General features: G+C 51.4%; 1 protein-coding gene across 7 annotated transcripts in view; it reads left to right on the plus strand.

Moving 5' to 3' along the window:
• Positions 1–20,035, plus strand: part of GLT1D1 (glycosyltransferase 1 domain containing 1) — a 127,573-nt gene that overhangs the window by 96,469 nt on the left and 11,069 nt on the right. For 4 of the 7 annotated variants that reach the window (XM_035258175.3, XM_035258181.3, XM_035258176.3 and 1 more), the window contains one exon: positions 3,677–3,775. In XM_035258175.3, coding sequence (XP_035114066.1) covers positions 3,677–3,775 — 99 coding nt within the window. Of the gene's footprint in view, positions 1–3,676; positions 3,776–4,092; positions 4,408–4,442; positions 4,713–18,178; positions 19,687–20,035 lie in introns of those variants that run through there. The other 3 variants (XM_035258180.3, XM_035258179.3, XM_035258178.3) reach the window with 3 other exon arrangements.

The raw sequence follows: 20,035 nt of genomic DNA on the forward strand, positions 1-20,035 counted from the left end.
CAAGCACGGTGGCTCGCACCTGTAATTCAACAGTTTAATCCGGACAAGCACGGTGGCTCGCACCTGTAATTCAACAGTTTAATCCGGACAAGCACGGTGGCTCGCACCTGTAATTCAACAGTTTAATCCGGACAAGCACGGTGGCTCGCCCCTGTAATTCAACGGTTGTTTAATCCGGACAAGCACGGTGGCTCGCACCTGTAATTCAACAGTTTAATCCGGACAAGCACGGTGGCTCGCACCTGTAATTCAACTGTTGTTTAATCCGGACAAGCACGGTGGCTCGCCCCTGTAATTCAACGGTTGTTTAATCCGGACAAGCACGGTGGCTCGCCCCTGTAATTCAACAGTTTAATCCGGACAAGCACGGTGGCTCGCACCTGTAATTCAACAGTTTAATCCGGACAAGCACGGTGGCTCGCACCTGTAATTCAACAGTTTAATCCGGACAAGCACGGTGGCTCGCACCTGTAATTCAACAGTTTAATCCGGACAAGCACGGTGGCTCGCACCTGTAATTCAACTGTTGTTTAATCCGGACAAGCACGGTGGCTCGCCCCTGTAATTCAACGGTTGTTTAATCCGGACAAGCACGGTGGCTCGCCCCTGTAATTCAACAGTTTAATCCGGACAAGCACGGTGGCTCGCCCCTGTAATTCAACAGTTTAATCCGGACAAGCACGGTGGCTCGCCCCTGTAATTCAACGGTTGTTTAATCCGGACAAGCACGGTGGCTCACACCTGTAATTCAGCAGTTTAATCCGGACAAGCACGGTGGCTCGCCCCTGTAATTCAACGGTTGTTTAATCCGGACAAGCACGGTGGCTCGCACCTGTAATTCAACAGTTTAATCCGGACAAGCACGGTGGCTCGCCCCTGTAATTCAACAGTTTAATCCGGACAAGCGCGGTGGCTCGCCCCTGTAATTCAACAGTTTAATCCGGACAAGCACGGTGGCTCGCCCCTGTAATTCAACAGTTTAATCCGGACAAGCGCGGTGGCTCGCCCCTGTAATTCAACAGTTGTTTAATCCGGACAAGCACGGTGGCTCGCCCCTGTAATTCAACAGTTTAATCCGGACAAGCGCGGTGGCTCGCACCTGTAATTCAGCAGTTTGGGAGGCCAAGGCGGACAGATTGCTTGATCCCAGGAGTTTCAGATGAGTCTGGAAAACATAGCAAGACCCCATCACTACAAAAAATTTTAAAAACATTAGCTGAGCATGGTGGCATGTGCTGTAGTCCCGCTGCTAGAGAGGCTGAGGTGGGAAGAGTGCTTGAGTGCAGCAGGCGGAGGTTGCAGGGAGCCGAGATTGAGCCATGGCTCTCCAGCCTGGGCAACAGAGCGAGACCCCATCTCCCCCTCCCAGAAAAACATTATTTAATCTTCCCCACTACCTTTGTGAAGGAGATTTTATTGTCTCTATTTTACCTCAGGGGAAACAGTCAAACAGCTGGGGGAGGTTGAGATGTTGACCCAAGATTGTACAACTAGTACCTAGAGGAACCAGGATTCATGCCCAGGCAGGTCAGCTTCAGGGGTTCCCTTACAAATGTTATTATGTGTTCACTTTTAAAAAGTGTAAAATCTGTAGAATAACAGAAAGAGCCGTGCAGCGAATACCTGTGTCCCTTCACCCGTGTTCGTCTTCCTGCCTCCTCTCCTCCTCTCCCGTCTCTCCCTCTCTCCTTTCTTTTGCCAAATCACCTGAAAGAAGATGGTTGATAACGGCACTGCGAATATTTCTCTCTGCAGCCTTGCAGAACGGGGTCCTCTGCACCTGACAAGCCAGGACCGTGCTTGAGTGACCTCAGTGTCAGCTGAGTTACACCACCCGACGTGCGCTCCCTGCTCCATTCCCTCAGTGGCCTATTTTTCTTTTCCTGCAGAATCCACACAGCACGCATTGCACTGGCTTTGTGTCTCTTTAGTGTACTGAAACCCAGCACCCCATAGCCCTTCATGACATTGTACCCTCCGAAGGGTCTGGTCGGATGTCCTAGAGAACACGGCAACCATGGATTTGCCGGATGCATTCCTTGGGGTTGGATTGACATCCCACCTCCAGCTGGGATGCCACACAGGCGATGTGTACTTCCCAGCATGTCAGACGGGAAAGGCGTCAGCTCTTCTGCCTGTTGCTGACAGATGCCTCCATTGTGAAGGCTCACTTCGCCTTTGTGCTTCGTAAGTCATCCGTGGAGTGGTGCTTTGGGATGTGGGGACACAGATGCTCCTCAGCTTCTGACGGGGCCACATCCCGATAAACCCATCACAAGTTGAAAATACCGTGAGTTCAAAATGCGTTTAACACCCCTAACCTACCAGGCATCATAGCTCAACCCAGCTGACCTTACATATGCTCAGAACACTTGCATTTGCCTCCCGTGGGGCAAGACCGTCCAACCTCTTTTACGCTAAAGTGTTGACGATCTCATGGGAGATGTTATGATTGGACACTGCACTGAACGTCAACACGCAGAATGGTCGTACTGCTGCTGCAGTGCGGTTTTCACTGAATGCATATGGCTTTGCCCCGCCGTGAGGTCACAAAACCCTAAGTGGAACCATCGTACGTCGGAGACCATCTCTATCTGTATCCCGTTTCCTGGTGACCTTTTACTTGACGGGTTTGATCAGGCTCCATTAGGCTCCACTATTGATCCCTGGTCCTTGTCTGAGTCAGTGATTACACTGGGGGTTACAAAGGGAGGATTTTCTAATTCTGTTCTTCTGTCTGCACTTATTATAGAAAATCTACGCGCAGATTGTTCTGTAGAGAAGAGCTTTCCCTTTTCCTCCTCCTCCTCTTCTTCCTCCGCCGCCTCCTCCTCCTCCTCCTCCTCCTCCTCTTTCCTTTTATTTCCCTCTCATCACTAAGGAATCAGGTATTCTTGAAATTTTGTGTGTTACAATCTGTTACAGTCATTATTCTTTTTGAAGTTGCAAAATCGTCCCGCCGTGGTCAGTGGGATTCCCTTGAAGCTGGCTTCTGTTTCCTTTCGACCTGACGTCATTACACTTCGAGCACTGTAGAAAGAGAGCCCGCGAAATGCCTCCTTCCTGGGCAGGTGAGGCCAGGGCTGTGCACTGTGCCGCCGGGCCATCTTCTAGTGGCGTAACTGCCAGTTGCCGCCAGGCTGTGGGGTGTCAGGTGCTGCTTTCCAGACCTTTGGAAATGGAAACTCGGCTTCGTGAATAATCGGAATGCGAAATCGTTTTCTTTTCCCCTTTGTAAGCATGCCAGAGGGCTGAGCTTGGTTTTTGTAGCATTCACACTCCCTTGCCTGTGCTGGAAGAAAATGGCTCTTCAGGGAGAGTGCGGATGGTGATTAAAAATGCATACTCCATGCAGTTGGTGATGAGCTGTCCAGCGAGCCTTCGGAGAGGGGAGGGGGGCTCTTTGTGGCCTTTGTGGCACTGCAATAATTATGTTAGACGAACGATTACAGTACATAGTGTTTCAGAGCTTCCAACCATGATAAGTAATTAAAATTCAGTAGTATTCTAAAAATGTGCTTTTGAGATTGGGATCTCCTTTCGGCGAGGTGTGTTTTCTTGTGCGAGGTGCCGGAGGTCCAATTAACCCAAGAAGTTATTCCGCGTTCCCTGGCTCACCTTGCCGCAGACGCTCTTCAATTGACTGCTTCTGCCCCTTTCCTCCTGTCTCCTGCAGGCGATGGATTTAGAAGTTCCAGTGTTGGCCAGAAACATCCCCGGGAATGCTGCCGTGGTGAGGCATGAAGTCACAGGGCTACTGTTTTCCACTCCTCAGGTAAAGAGAAGTTCTTCCCCTTCATTCACTCGTGTTGTCTGAATAGATTTCCTCTGGTTTGCTGGAGAGAGTCTTCCTGTAGCGCCCAGCACGCCTGTCCTAGCAGGAGCCCTGCAGACAGCGTGCTGTCTTCCGTTAGCACCTGGCAGCTGCCTGGGCGTGCCACTAGCGAAAACCCAGGAACAGGAGTGTTGGGTTCCGTTCCTGCTTCTGCTGCCAAGTTGCTCTATGGGGCTGGGCCAGATATGTCACCTCTGAGATGTTCAGATTTCTGATTTCCAAAATGGGCACTCTCAGACACAACCTTGTGTTTATAGAACGTCTGCTGCTTTCAGAGGACGGGCGCCTATGTGATCACTTTCATTCCTTGAAACAAACACACAAGATATGCAGGGTTCCTGCGTAAATACAGAAACGTGTGTACATCAGGAAATAGAGGAAAGGGCCATGTCCCTGTCAGTCGGCCCAGCTGGCTGCCTGGTGACTTCTGGGGCACACATGTGTGCCACCACCTCCCAGGAGCATTGAACGGTGCTGCCCCATGTGAGGGCCACAGATGGTGCTGGGGATTTGCCCTCCGAGGTTTGCCTGCACCCAACACCCGGAGTGCCTCTTACAAAGGGTGACCTGGCCGAGTCTCCAAGCCCCACTTTCTCTTCTGGTTAAGTGGAGCCTATCGTAACACCTGCCTCTTGGAGTCCTGACATGCACTGAATGCGCTGACGGCCGATCCTAGTGATGTGCACGACACATGCTCAGAGCTCAGTGAATACCGGATACTGTCAAAACGGAAGGTGTTGGCTGGGTGCAGTGGCTGACGCCTGTAATCCCAACACTTTGGGAGACTGAGGTGGGAGGCTCACTTGAGACCAGCCTGGCCAACATGGTGAAACCCTGTCTATACTAAAAATAAAAAATAAATTAAAAAAAAAAAAAAGCTGGGTATGGTGCATATTCAGGAGGCAGAGGCAGGAGAATCACTTGAACCCAGGAGATGGAGGTTATAGTGAGCTGAGATCATGCCACTGGACTGTATCTGGGCAACTGAGTGATATTCTGTCTCAAAAAAAGAAAAGAAAAGAAGAAGGGAATGCATTGTCACTGGGTATCCCTCTTGTTCGGCAGTAGTAAATAAAAATATATATATATATTTTTTTGGACACAGGGTCTCACTGTGTAGCCCAGGCCTTAGTGCAGGGGTGTGATCATGGCTCACTACAGCCTTGACCTCCGGAGCTCAAGCAGTCCTCCCACCTCAGCCTCCTAAGTAGTTGGGACTACAGGCATGCACCACCATGCCTAGGTCGAAATTTTCTTTATTTTTTGTAGAGGCAGGATCACGCTTTTTTTGCCCAGGCTCGTCTCGAACTCCTGGCCTCAACTGGCCTCCTGAGGTACTGGGCTTATAGGCATGAGCACCATATTCAGCAAAAATTCGCTTCTTTAAAAGCAGTTAGGTTCTACTCATTACCGTCTTTATTCAGCACATATTATATTCCAAAATTCAGAAAGTTATGCTTAAAAACGAAAAACTCAAATACTTGAATATTAAGATTGCCTACAGCTGATGTTTACTTCAAGATCTCTTTCCCTTTCTGTGGTGGGATGACGTGTCATGCTTTTCACTGCCTGCTTCTCACAGAGTTGTAAACAAATTCCAGCATGAACAAGATGAAAGCCAGCTTCATGGGGCTGGGGGGAGTCAGGGCGGTGGCAGGAGGGTCGGGGGAGACACTGCAAGTTGCAAGGTATCAGCAAGTCCTGAATGAATGCATTGACCATCCTGGGAAGCAGAGGGAGAGCAAAGGTGGACCCAGGAGTTTATGTATTATTGTCTACAAAAGGCGTAGGTAGTAGGCCAGGCATGGTGGCTCACACCTGTAATCCCATCACTTTGGGAGGCTAAGGCAGGCGGATCACGAGGTAAGGAGTTCGAGACCAGCCTGGCCAACATGGTAAAACCCCACCGGGCGCGGTGGCTCAAGCCTGTAATCCCAGCACTTTGGGAGGCCGAGGCGGGTGGATCATGAGGTCAAGAGATCGAGACCATCCTGGTCAACATGGTGAAACCCTGTCTCTACTAAAAATACAAAAAATTAGCTGGGCATGGTGGTGCGTGCCTGTAATCCCAGCTACTCAGGAGGCTGAGGCAGGAGAATTGCCTGAACCCAGGAGGCAGAGGTTGCGGTGAGCGGAGATCGCACCATTGCACTCCAGCCTGGGTAACAAGAGCGAAACTCCGCATCAAAAAAAAAAAAAAATTAGCCGGGTATGGTGGCAGGCACCTGTAATCGCAGCCTCTCGGGAGGCTGGGGCAGGAAAATCGCTTGAAACCAGAAGGTGGAGGTTACAGTGAGCCGAGATTGCACCACTGCAGTCCAGCCTGGGCCACAGAGTGGGACTCCATCTCAAAAAAAAAAAAAGGCTTAGCTAACAGCATTAAAGGCTTCCCTTTTGATAGTAATACCTAAAAGCCCAAATAACATCAGGATAGGAAGAGTTTTCAGTAGTTACTTGTTGATTCTCCAAACAAAGGCTTATTGCTTTTTTACCATATTCTGTATCTCTCAAAATCAACTCCAGCCAAGCTTCATGTCAGGGAACATTATCCCCACTCTGGAAAAGTGTTCCTTTTATTTATTGTTTTTTTATTTCTGTCTCCCAAAAGGCAACGTATATTTACTTTATAGCTCAATTTCAGAGCACCAGAGAAAGCACTCCAACTTTATCAGTGAACGTCTGAGTAGCGGTCCCTTCTAAGTGGCTGTATTAGGCTGAACAGAAGAATGAAAGCGGTTTGGCTCTCCTGATTTCATACAGCCTCTCCTAAGATACTCCTTTTAATGTTTGCAAATCACTATCGTGCCTCTGCTGTGTTCAGGCCATTTCTGCTGGTTACCGGCTTCCTGTGAGCGCTCGCTGAGTCTAGCCGCAGACCTATTTTGATTCCAGCACTTTCATGTTCATTTCACAAAGGATGTCTAAAAAAAACATAACCCTTCAGGTTTCGTGGGGGGCGGCTACGACTCTTAGCACACGTTGAAAAAGCACGCTAGATGTGGATGTCGCACCTGCATGGTTTGGTTTTCTCTCCAGTCTCCTGACTTTACCGAGCACGGGGTAGGAGCTGTTGCTTTCAAAACAACATGCATTTTGAATAAGTCTGGGACTCTGGTTCTAACAGTCTGAACTAAGAAACTCAGATGAAAGGGACCACTAGTGGGTTGCCAGGGTTGGCAAGATTAAAAATATGGGGCTGGGCACAGTGGCTGGCGCCTGTAATCCCAGCACTTTGGGAGGCAGAGGCGGGTGGATCACGAGGTCAAGAGATCGAGACCATCCTGGTCAACATGGTGAAACCCCGTCTCTACTAAAAATACAAAAAATTAGCTGGGCACGGTGGCGCGTGCCTGTAATCCCAGCTACTCAGGAGGCTGAGGCAGGAGAATTGCCTGAACCCAGGAGGCAGAGGTTGCAGTGAGCCGAGATCGCGCCATTGCACTCCAACCTGGGTAACAAGAGCGAAATTGTGTCTCAAAAAAAAAAAAAATACAGAAATTAGCCAGGCATGGTGGCAGGTGTCTATAATCCTGGCTACTTGGGAGGCTAAGGCAGGAGAATCGCTTGAACCTGGGAGGTGGATGTTACCTGGGAGGTGGATATTACCTAGGAGGTGGAGTGAGCCAAGATTGCACTGAGATCACGAGCCAGTGCATTCCAGCCTGGGTGACAGAGCTGGGTGTCTCAAGAAAATGAAACACATATTCCACTATGGATTGGACCCAGCATTCCATTTTTTAAGGAGGAATGTCCATGTCAGAACATCGACCTTGTAAAGTTCAAAAAGTTCTGTATGTATATGGTGTCTATGTTACCATATACACTATTCAAATCGATGCTAAACGTGCAGTTAGGAGTTCTGCATTCATTTTTATTTTCTGAGAATGTAAAGAAACCCAATACAAAAAGGTGAAGTTCAGCCTGTTAGGTTGTGTGCTTAATACCCCAGCTACCTATTTTTCAAAACAGAAAACTGATTTTACATCCAGTAAAAGATGTGGGTGACTGTTCAAGGCACTCCTTATTCTTTTCATTTTGTGAATCTTTTGTAAACCAGTATTCGTCAGGGTCCCCCAGAGAAACAGAACCAACAGGAGATAGACAGAAACATGTGAGGTTTATTATGACAACTGGCTGACATGATCATGGAAGCCAGGAAGTTCCGTCATCTGTTGTCTGTCAGTGATGCAATTCACTCTAAGACTGAAGGCTCAAGAATCAGGGATGTGTACCCAAAAGAAGGGAGGTCACTATCTGGAAGAGACACCTGCACCCCATGTTTATCAAAGCACCATTCCCAATGGCCAAGGTGTGGGACCAACCCAAGTGTCTATCAGCAGATGATTGTGTAATAAAATGATGTACGTATACCCAGCGGAGTACTATTTAGCCATAAAAAAGAAGGAGCTGTGTTATTTACAGTAACGTGGCTGGAACTGGAGGTTATTATATTAAGTGAAATAAGCCAGGCACAGAAAGATGAATATCGCACGTTCTTGGAGTCTGAAGGGCAGAGACTCAGGAGCTCGCATGTCTCTGTGCAGGAGAAGATGGATGTCCCAGCTCAAGAAGCCGGAAAATTCCCCTTCCTCTGCCTTTTCGTTGTATTTGTATTGGATGGTGCTGGCCCAGGTTGCCGAGGGTGAATCTTCTCTCCTGGGTTCACAGATTCAAATGCTAATCTCTTCCAGAAACAGCCTCTCACACAGATCCAGAGATAAGGCGTCACCAGCTCTCTGGCCATTCCTTAGCCCAGGCACACTGACACATAAAATTAACCATCACGGAAACGAAACCAACGAAAGGAACGGAAGTGTGACCTTTCTTTTTGAATCCGTGACACACACTCCGTGAGTCAGGCAGTTTTTCTGGTTAGCTAGAGCTCTGTTCCCCTCCTCCCTTCCTGGCACTCGTGTCCTATGGCAGACCCATTTCTGTGCTCCAGTGAGGGGTTGCACACATCACACCTTCCAGGGTGGAGTGAGCTGCCGCATATGTGGTGGGATCGGGGCAGTCACGTGTTGGGGCAGTCACGTGTTCCGGCTGCCTGTTGCAGACCTGCTGGGCTAGCTCTGGGTCTAGACACAACGTCCAGAGCCTTTGAATGAATATACACGTCTCCTCCAAGAAGATACAGGACTGAAACATCAGCAGTGGCTACAGCAGTGCATTGGTTATCCTGGGTAGGAGCAGTGAGATCTTTAGGGAAAGACTTCCTAGCAAACAGGCCTCGGCAAGATATGAGTCAAGAACACAGTGTGGCCTCTGCCGGGCAGGAGGGTCAAGCTCAGGTGTCTGGAGGGCACACGGGTAGGCAGGGCATGAGGTGGCCTGCCCAGGGGCAACCCCGGGGACCTTAAGGTCAGGCAAGCAGCCCTTGCTGCTGAGAGCGACTGAAAGTCCAGTTCTTATATGTGTATTAACGATATATAAATGTAGATAACTCAGATTCTAAAATACGTCTTTTAAACATGGCAGGGACCTAGCTACACACGCTTGGCGAGGTTTGCTGCCAGCCTTGACTTCTGCTCTAGATCAGGGATACCTCTTCTCCACTGACGATGAGAAATGTATCTCAGCCAGGGTACCCCCTGCGCACCGACCCCAGGTTACCGAGGAGGACACATCAAAGGTGACCTCTGACCCCAGATCAGGGCTGCTCTGGCCTTCACTGTCCTCCTCAAGACAGAAGAGATGTCAGCTGTCCCAGGAGGGCCTGCGGTGGGCTAGGGAGTGGAGTGCGGTTGATTCCAGGGTTGTATGGACCAGAAAATAGGACTTGACGTGCTAAACAACAGTGGAAAGCCAGGTGCGGTGGCTCACTCCTGTAATCCCAGCACTGTGGGAGACTGGGGGTGGTGCTCACACCTGTAATCCCAGCCTCCTGTAATCCCAGGGTGCAGTGCTCACTCCTGTAATCCCAGCCTCCTGTAATCCCAGGGTGCAGTGCTCACTCCTGTAATCCCAGCCTCCTGTAATCCCAGGGTGCAGTGCTCACTCCTGTAATCCCAGCCTCCTGTAATCCCAGGGTGCAGTGCTCACTCCTGTAATCCCAGCACTGTGGGAGACTGGGGGTGGTGCTCACACCTGTAATCCCAGCACTGTGGGAGGTCAGGTGCAGTGGCTCACACCTGTAATCCCAGCACTGTGGGAGACTGGGGGTGGTGGCTCACTCCTGTAATCCCAGCCTCCTGTAATCCCAGGGTGCAGTGCTCACTCCTGTAATCCCAGCACTGTGGGAGACTGGGGGTGGTGCTCACACCTGTAATCCCAGCACTGTGGGAGGTCAGGTGCAGTGGCTCACACCTGTAATCCCAGCACTGTGGGAGACTGGGGGTGGTGGCTCACTCCTGTAATCCCAGCCTCCTGTAATCCCAGGGTGCAGTGCTCACTCCTGTAATCCCAGCACTGTGGGAGGTCAGGTGCGGTGGCTCATGCCTGGAATCCCAGCACTTTGGGAGCCAGATTGCTTGAGCCAGGAGTTCACGACCTCCCACTCTGCCTTCGCTGCTCTGTGGCCATGTGGGCATCTCTGCCTCTCCCTCACAGATAACTTGAGTTTTCGGCCTCCTTTCACCACTCTTCCCCACCTTATTTCCTTCCTGGCATGTGTCGCGGTGCCACACTGCTTGCTCTCCACACCCTCCTCCCCACCCCGCTCAGAGTGTTAGATCCAGAAGAGCAGTTTCTCCAATTGTGAAATGGGAAGTCAGGCCTCATCTGGAAGGGTGTGTGCTCTTCGCATGCAGTCCCAACCCCTGGCGCTGAGTGTGTGTTGACAGGTGAATGGCGAATGCAGGGTCCTGGGGTGGGGTGGCAGCCGTCTGCACAAAGATGATGGGAATCTGGAGGGAAGTTTGCTTTAGAAAGTTTATGAGGACAGCCACAGAATTGGATAAAACACCATTTTTGATTTAAAAAAAAAAAATGATGATTAAACATATTCAGCCCTGGTAGGAACAGAATAATCTCTATTTTTATGTACCTCACCCCTGGAAAACTTCAATTTAAGCAAAGCTTTCCAAACCCACTAAAGATTGATTTTTCATTACCACCACAATCCTGTTATTTCTTTTAAGAAGATGAAAAGGGTTGAGCTATTTTCCTAGGTATTTTATTGCTCTGTTTTATAGCCTCAAAATTAAAATCCATTTGACATTTAATAGAAACTGTGAATCTATGCACTCTCCTAGGGTCAGACTTTTAAAGTGTAGCTCAAGCCTGTTTTGCTGGGAGGTTCTGTTTGTGTGGTGCACAGCTATAGAAAAACATACATTCTGGAATGATGACAATGACGGGAGCCAGCATTTGTCCAGTGGGTATTCCGGTGGGCTCTGGCTGTAGTGTTTTATGGGACTTGCATTTTCACTAAAGACAGCTGATTTTCCTTCAAACCCTAATGACTTTGTCAGTCCGCAGTTGAATGCTTGGGAAATGTGAGGTCCGGTGGAGAACACCAGCCTCTAAACTTTGGTTCAGGCAGGGCTGCGCTGAGATCTCCAGCTTTGCACTTGAAAGCTGTTAGAAATAAATGTGGTAAGTAGGTGCTTGGTGCCACAAAGAAAAATCAGCACTGAGACAAAGGATTTTTTAGCAATATGATTTTTACTTCCTGGGCTGCAGGAAGGGTACCCTCACTAGCCATCGTATCATGGAAACACACCATTTTATCCCTTAGGTATGTGGGGTCGTCCTTACTGCTGTGTCTGATCTCCATTGGCTGGAGCCAGACCTCACAATCTAAAACCTGATTGGCTAACAACTTAAAACTTTTCTAAACAGGTGAAAGCAATGGAGAGCTGGGACATGCCTGTGAGCACATTTAGCACAGACATCTTGGTTAAAGTATAAGAGCATAGAGTGTGCTATGACCCTGTAAGCATGGCATGTCTAACAGCTACATAGGATGGGGCTTAACAAAGTCATTAGCGCACTTATTCTTTAACAAGAAGGGAAAGTTTAGAAAGGAGCTTTTTTACTTCCCACAAAAGCTGAGTGATCCCGGACACGTCTCCTGTCCTATGATCGATGTGTCTTCGGGAGAGTGGAGATAATGATCTGTCTTTGGGGAATGACTGAGAAAGACTGAATCCATTATTGCCTCTCCCTTCCCCTGGGATGAAAACTGTGAATGCTCCACCCCATGCACGGCTTGCCTGTGGGGCTGCACCCTCGGGGAAGCTGTGGAGTGTGGACGGCACTTAGGTGCCAGGGACAGCCCACGGCAGGGTTCCCAACATTATGTAAAATATTATTTCTCTCTTATTTTAAAACAATGTTTTAACATAACATTTGCAGTTCTTGGAGTTGAATGCTTCCAGGATGTGTAAGCCCCAGCCAGTGCACAGCACACAGTAGGTCCTCAGCATGAAACCCGAGATGCAGATCCTGCTGCGTTGATTGGATTTCCAGTTAAGCCCAGAGGAAATGCAGAACAAAGCACATGTGAACTAAATTGGAGGTTAACCTAAAATTTAATGGATTTGAAAACAGCGTGACCATATTGCTTATTGTGCAATACTGGGAAACATTTGAGAACAGAATAGTAATACAAGGACCAGGCTGGGTGCAGGGCTCACACCTGTCATCCCAGCACTTTGGGAGGCTGAGGCGAGCGGATCACTTGAGGTCAGGAGTTTGAGGTCAACGTGGTAAAACCCCATCTCTACTGAAAATACAAAAATTAGCTGGGCGTGGTGGTGGGCACCTGTAATCCCAGCTACTCGGGAGGCTGAGGCAGGAGAATCGTTTGAAGCTGGGAGGCGGAGGTTACAGCGAGCCAAGATCACAACAATGCACTCCAGCCTGGCAACAGAGTGAGACTCTGTCTCAAAAATAAATACATAAATACATACATACAAAAAAATTAGCTGGGTATGTTGGTGGGGACCTGTAATCCCAGCTACTCAGGGGGCTGAGGCAGGAGAATCTCTTGAACTTGGTGGGTGGAGGTTGCAGTGAGCCGAGATCGTGTCACTGCACTCCAGCCTGGGTGACAGTGTGAGACATCATCTCAAATACTACAACTTCTACTAGGGCAACAGATGTAAACCTCTCCCGAGCAGCGCAGGGACAGCCTCCCTAGGGCTGTGATCGGGTGCCTGGGCTGGTGTTTTGTTGGGGACATGGACTCTCCAGTGAGCTGGTGAGGGTGGACCCCTTGCCTCGGGCCACTCAGATGGAATGAGGCTGGGTGAAAACTGGATCTCCCTGCAGAGCCTGAGCCCAGGCAGGGCCGGGAGCACAAAGAGCCCTGCTCTCTGCCCTTCCCTGTTGCTGCCCTGGCAGGCCCTCCTCCCTCTGCCTCTCCTTTCCTGCTGTGCCTCCCTTTATCTCTCCCTCTCCCTCTGTCTCATCATCTCCCTGTCTGTCTCTGTGGCTTCTCTAGTCCTCTGTCTCTGTCTGTCTCTCATAGGTACTCTGTCTCATCTCTGTAGCCCTCCTCCTCCTCTCTCTCTGTCTCTGTAGCCTTCCTCCCTCTCAGTCTGTTTTTGTCTCTCATTGTCTCTTCCTCTGTCTCTGTTTCTCTCTCTGACTCAGTCTCTAACTCTCTTCCTCTCTCTGTCTCTCTCTCTCCCTGTCTCCCTCCCTTTCCACGTCCTGTTTTCCACCTAACCATTTTCTAAAGTGGTTCTTCTCACCCTGATTCTATGTCTGTTCTTGGGGAAAGGAATCATTTCGAGGCCCACCCTGGGTGTAGATTCCCCAGGATGCAGCATGAGGCAGGAAAGGAAGGCCCTGGCTGACTGCGCAGCCCCGACAGCAGATGCGCACTGAGCTGGGCCTGGGCTGAGCTGGGTGTGCACTGAGCTGGGTGTGTGCTGAGCTGGGTGTGTGCTGAGCTGGGGGTGCAGTGAGCTGGGTGTGTGCTGAGCTGGGCCTGCACTGAGCTGGGCGTGCACTGAGCTGGGCGTGCACTGAGCTGGGTGTGTACTGAACTGGGTGTGTGCTGAGCTGGGGGTTCAGTGAGCTGGGTGTGTGCTGAGCTGGACGTGCACTGAGCTGGGTGTGTGCTGAGCTGGGGGTGCAGTGAGCTGGGTGTGTGCTGAACTGGGTGTGCACTGAGCTGGGTGTGTGCTGAGCTGGGGGTGCAGTGAGCTGGGTGTGTGCTGAGCTGGGCGTGCACTGAGCTGGGTGTGCTCGGAGCTGCGGCGCAGTGAGCCAGGGCTGGGACGCGGGTGAGCCACAAGGTGGGGCTCACGGCTCGGGCAAGGGAGGCTGGGCCGTCACCACGGTGCGGTGCAGAGCGGAGGCACTCGGGTCTCCTGGCCACCACGCTCCTGACCAAGTAGGGAGCATCCTGCTTGCATTGCGTATTTTAAGGAATTCTCTTAAAATACAGAGAGGGAAGAGGCAGAGAGAGAAGAGCTTCCTTCCCCCTGTGAGTCCCCACCTCTGAGGACAGGAGGAGCCATCTCTGCATCATCCTGACACTTGCTGTCTGCCATCTCCTGGGCCCTCGCGCGGGGGCACCTGTTGCTGTGCAAAGCCTGCTGGGCACCTGCCAGGAGTGTGAGCCCAAGGGCTCCAGTGGGGGACTGTTCTCAGGGGAGGGGCCAGGCATGGAGAGACCCTCTGCTCCCCCTGCCTCTGCCCACGTGCACTTCCTGGCGCCTCCCGGCGACCTGTGTCCGCACTGACACATGCAGTTCCCAGTCAGTTGCTTGCTTGCCTCGCAACCCAGCAATGCTGCTGTGGGAATCCGCTCCAAAGGCTGTTTCTGGGGTATCCTGGAATTCAGAGGAAGAAGGATGGTGACTTGCTGGCAGTGGTAGAAGCTGTGCCAGTGCCCTTGGAGGACGCCTGTGGGCTGCAGCCTTGGAGGTGACGCCGCAGGGGAAGGCCTGCCTGGAGCCTCAGCGGGCCTGTTGCAGGTACATGCACAAGCGGCTGGGCACACCATCCTGGGATTCCAAACCCGCCATGCCCCCTTCTGCGAGCCCTGCTTCCTGTCTGTCCCACTTCTCCTGAGCTCTGTCTCCAGACTCAGCTGGACCCCATCTCCACCGCACTTCTGGCTGAGGCGCTGTGGGGTCTTCCCTGGGCTGTGCCAGCCTCCTCCTTCTGGCCCACCCACTCCCTCCCTGCAGCCACAGGCACCAGGCAGAAGTCCACTCCACCCACTGCAGCTGAGGACCCTCTGCTGACTTCCCCACTGCACCTAGAGAGAAATGCAACTCCTGGCTGGCTTCTGCAGCACCGCGCGGCCCACACAGCCCACCTCCTCGTTCCAGGCTTCTCTGTTCAGCACCTGAGCTCTGCTCACCCCGGTCTCTAACTGAGCTGCGCCCACATCTGGCGCCTCCTCAATTGTTCCTTAGTTGAAATCACCTCAGGACTTTTCTTGGTCACCTCGTCTCACTGGGGTCCCCACGTGGGTATCCTCTGTCCCTGCACCTGTGTCTGCATGCACAGCACTCTTCCCCATCTCTACACACCAGCCCCAGCCTGGAAGCCCCTGAGGGCAGCAGCCAGTCCTGTTTCCTCATCAGCACTCCCTCACACGGACCCTGAGCCGGCTGGGCAGGGGCTGGTGCTCAGTGAGTACTGGAAGGGGTGACTATGCCCCCGTGTACAGGGGCAGCCCTCGCGGAGGTCAGGTTTTATTTTCATCTGATAGTGATGCAGCACCCCTCACAGTTGTACCCCAACTGCTGTCTTTTCTTTTTTCTTTTCAAAGTCGAAGATGACAGCAGTCGTCCCACCCCATCATTGGCACCTGTCAGATTTTGTCTCCATGCCTAGTATGGCGTCTCTGACAGTTTCATGCCAATCACAAGTTCTGGTGCAGAGTCCCACGCAAAACAACAGGATCGCCTTCTCCTGCCTGGGTGCCTAGATCCCGTGTAAACGCCGTTGGCTCAGAAATTGTCTTTCTTTTTCTCTCCCTTCCTCTCTCCCTCCCTTTTTCCTTCCTTCCTCCCTTCATCTCCCTCCTTTCTTCTTCCCTCATTATCTTCATCTGTCCTTTGCTCCCATTTTCTTCTATTTCTTCTCCCTCCTGACTTCCTTCTTTCCCTCCTCCTCCCTCCCTCTCTCCTTCCATCCCTTTCTCTCTTTCTCTCTCCCTCCCTCCCTTCCTTCCTTCCTCCCTTCCTTCCTATCTCCCTCCCTTCCTCCCTCCTTTTCTCTTTCCCTCCCTTCCCCCCTCCTTTTCTCTTTCCCTCCCTTTCTCTTTCTCCCTCCCTTCTCCCCCTCCCTCCCTCCCTCCCTCCCTCCTTCCCTCACTCCCTCCCTCCCTTCCCCCCTCCCTTCCCCCTCCCTCTCTCCCTCCCTCCCTCCCTCCCTCCCTTCTTCCCTCGCTCCCTCCCTCCCTTCCCCCCTCCCTTCCCCCTCCCTCTCTCTCCCTCCCTCCTTCCCTCCTTCCCTCCCTCCCTTCCCCCTCCCTCTCTCCCTCCCTCCCTTCCCCCCTCCCTTCCTTCTCCCTCTCTCTCCCTCCCTTCCTCCCTCCCTTCTCCCTCCCTTCCTCCCTCCCTTCCCCCCTCCCTCTCTCCCTCCCTCCCTCCCTCTCCACCTCCCTGACTCTACCCGCACAATCAGCCCCTGGTGTGCAAATGCCAGAAGGCAAAGAGGAGCTTTGCTGTCTCACCATCCACAGGACCACTCTTTTTAGTGAGTTTGGTGCCAAAATCCTACCTGAACTGATGTGACGTTACCTGAGGCTTTGTCCTGCGTCACAGGACTGTTCATACATTTTCATAAGAAACACTGATGGGTTGTCAGCAGGCACAGCCTTAGACCTCGCTGGAGATGATATATAATAAAAGCTTGTCTCGGCGCGGTGACTCACGCCTGTAATCCCAGCACTTAGGGAGGCTGAGGTGGGTGGATCACGAGGTCAGGAGTTCGAGACCAGCCTGACCAACATGGTGAAACCCCATCTCTAGTTAGCCAGGTGTGGTAGCATGTGCCTCTAGTCCCAGCTACTCAGGAGGCTGAGGCAGGAGAATTGCTTGAGCCTGGGAGGTGGACATTGCAGTGAGCTGAGATCGCACCACTGCACTCCAACCTGGGCAACAGAGGAGACTCCATCTCAAAAACATAATAATAATTCGGCTGTAGCAGCCGAATTATTAAAATCAGTCTGGTCCTGAATTCTGATTTGGAATTGTGTATGTGGTTGAGCACTGGACGCATGTTGGCTGCTGTTGTTAATTTCTGACTGGATCCCGACCTCCACTGGAGGCTCTTGGCCAGAGGCCGGCTCTCTCTTTCCTAAAGAAGTGTTGAAGAAAGAAGCGTTTGCCCCTCACTGAGGCCATCCTCCCCTCAGCCAGGAGGGCAGGTGAATCGGATAGGGATTCGCTTTCTCACCTGGTGGCGCTCCTTTGTTTAGTGTCCCCACCTGCACCTGCCTTGCAGCTGCACCTGCAAACCTCCTTCCACGTGCTACAGATTCCCATGCTCCATCACTCCAAAGCACCCACCACGTCTGAGGTGGCCTGAGCGTGGAGCTTCCCTGGCTCAGCATGCGTGCACAGGGCCCACTGCCAGATTCACTGGGGGTTAGTGTTGGAATGGACATCAGACTCAAGCATCGTAACTGGAGTGGGGGCCAGATTCCCTACTCCACCACCTTGCCCTCTGGCTCTGCATTGAGCAGTAGCTGTGCACAGGGCTCGCTGAGTGAGGGGTTATTTCTGACCCTGCCCAGTTGGCTTGCTCAGCCTCCATCTGCAGATCCCCATAGCTGTTGTTTTGTTTTTGTGTTTGAGACAGGGTCTCGCTCTGTCACTCAGGCTGGAGTGCAGTGGTGCTGTCTCAGCTCACGGCAACCTCCAACTCCCGGGTTCAAGCAATTCTCCTGCCTCAGCCTCTGGAGTTGCTGGGACTACAGGCACCTGCCACCACAGCAGGCTAATTTTTGTGTTTTTTTGGTAGAGATAGGGTTTCGCCATGTTGGTCAGGCTGGTCTTGAACTCCTGACTGCAAGCAATCCACCTCAGCCTCCCAAAGTGCTGAGATTGCAGGTGTGAGCCACAGCACCCGGCCCCCGATGGCTGTTTTTGATAGTTGTTTTCAAGTGAGCCCCTAACTGGCACCATGATGTTGAGGTTGAATGAACATCAGTTCTCCTATAAATTGACGACTACTCTGTTTTAAGAGGCGGATGGAAGGTTCCTGCCGAGGAGTTTAGGGAAGAGCTTCCTGGTCTTTTGTGTGGTCCTAGCTCTGCGTCATTGGGAGAAGCAGCCGCGTACTGTCAATCTGGGTGATGGCGTGGTGATGTGGATGTGTCCGTGGTTGTCAGTGGCGACAGCTTGGACAGTGCCATAAAATGTGAGCACAGGGATGGTGTCGTGTACCAGAAAAGTAACTGTCAGATGCATGTCCCTCTCCTAGGTACTGAGGTCTTGAAGGAGGAGCCTCACACCTTGCAGTTCTCAACAAAATAAATCTGTTCTATGACCAAATCGTTTTTGGAAGATGAGACAGGTGCAGCAGGCTGCCTTAGACCTGTCAGGCTTCCCACCATCACCTGGGCACTGATGGGCACTGAATTCTGAAACCTCATTCTGTGTACGTGGTTGAGCACTGGACGCATGTTGGCTGCTGTTGCTAATTTCTGACTGGATCCCAACCTCCACTGGAGGCTCTTGGTCAGAGGCCGGCTCTCTCTTTCCTTGAAGAAAGAAGTGTTTAGAAAACGCACATTCTGGGACCCCACCCTCCACCCACCCGGTCAGCATCTTGGGGGCTGAGGGCCTGTGTGTGGGGCATGTGTGTTTAACCAGCTCCGTTAGAGATTCTTACAGCCAGGTTTGAGAAGCAAAACCTCCGACGAAGCCTTAATTAACTGAAAGGTTCCAACCCGAAAGGCCCAAGGAAAACCGGCAGTCTTTAGCGACAGCAGCCTGTGCCCGTCTTGAGAAACTTCCTCGTGAACATCTCCCATCAAGAAGCAGCGGGAGAGCAGCTTCGGGGCTGTTTAATTTAGCACCCCAGGCCTGAGACTCGGAGTTTTCCTATGATTGACTATAGCTTCTCTTGCTGAAGGTTGTCAGAATGTAACGCTCTTTAAAACCATAACATTCTAAATCTGCCAGGCCCCGCATGTGCCCTGCTCAAGGCTTTTGCTTCTCGCAGAGGAGTTCTTTTCCCTTTTGTTCTGTGGCTTTGAGATAACATCATCACCAGAAGGATTGTGATGGGGTTCTCATATTCATTTTATAAAACAGCTACTGGCCAGGTTCAGTGGCTCACACCTGTAATCCCAGCACTTGGGGAGGCCAAACCAGGCGGATCACTTGAGGCCAGGAGTCCAAGACCAGCCTGGCCAACAAGCAATAACCCTGTCTCTACTAAAAGTACAAAAATTAGTTGGGTGTGGGGCGCAAGCCTGTAATCCCAGCTACTTGGGAGGCTGAGGCAGGAGAATCACTTGAACCCAGGAGGCGGAGCTTGTACCACACACTGCAGCCTGGGTGACAGAGACAGACTCCATCTCAAAAAAGTAAAAAGACAAAACAGGCACCAATTCTCTTCCTCTGGATCTTGGTGAAACCTAAGGGAGATGGAGCAGGTCAGAAGGATTCAGTGAGAAATGTTCCACCAGCAGCTCCAGCTGCTCAGACGGGAAGAAGCACTGAGGACGGCCATGTACTAGTTACGTAATTACTGTATAAACGTCAAACCCTGCTTGTTTGTGTGACTTTTTACTTAACATCATAATGCATCACCTGAGCCGGCGCTGGCACACCTGTGGCCCTGGACCTAGGTCTGGTCTGCACATGCGTTTTGTTGAGTTTGCTGTATTCTTAAAATACTGAATTACTTGTTGCTATTTATCATGGAACAGTTTTACATAAATATCCAGAATTCAGACCTCTCTTGGAAAAAGAAAAAGAAAAGACATGTGGCAACCTTCACAGGCCTGTATTTACCCTGTGGCGGGCGCGCTCCTCCCACTTCGCCTGCTGGGCCCCAAAGGCGTCTGCGTTTCCCACCACTGATCGGGAACCCAGGCGTGAGGGTTGCTTTTGCACTCTCCTGAGAGCTGGAACTTCTGTACTTGGCTTGGCTTTGAGTTTTTAGCGTCTGTTCTCTGTAATGCCTCATGAGTTCTTTTTCCCTTTCTTTCGTTTTGAGACAGAGTTTAGCTGCTGTTGCCCAGGCTGGACTGCAATGAATGGCGCGATCTCAGCTCACTGCAACCTCCCGCCCCCAGGTTCAAGAGATTCTCCTGTATCAGCCTCCTGA

Source organism: Callithrix jacchus, chromosome 9 (assembly GCF_049354715.1).
Source record: "Callithrix jacchus isolate 240 chromosome 9, calJac240_pri, whole genome shotgun sequence".
NCBI classification, from domain to species: domain Eukaryota; kingdom Metazoa; phylum Chordata; class Mammalia; order Primates; family Cebidae; genus Callithrix; species Callithrix jacchus.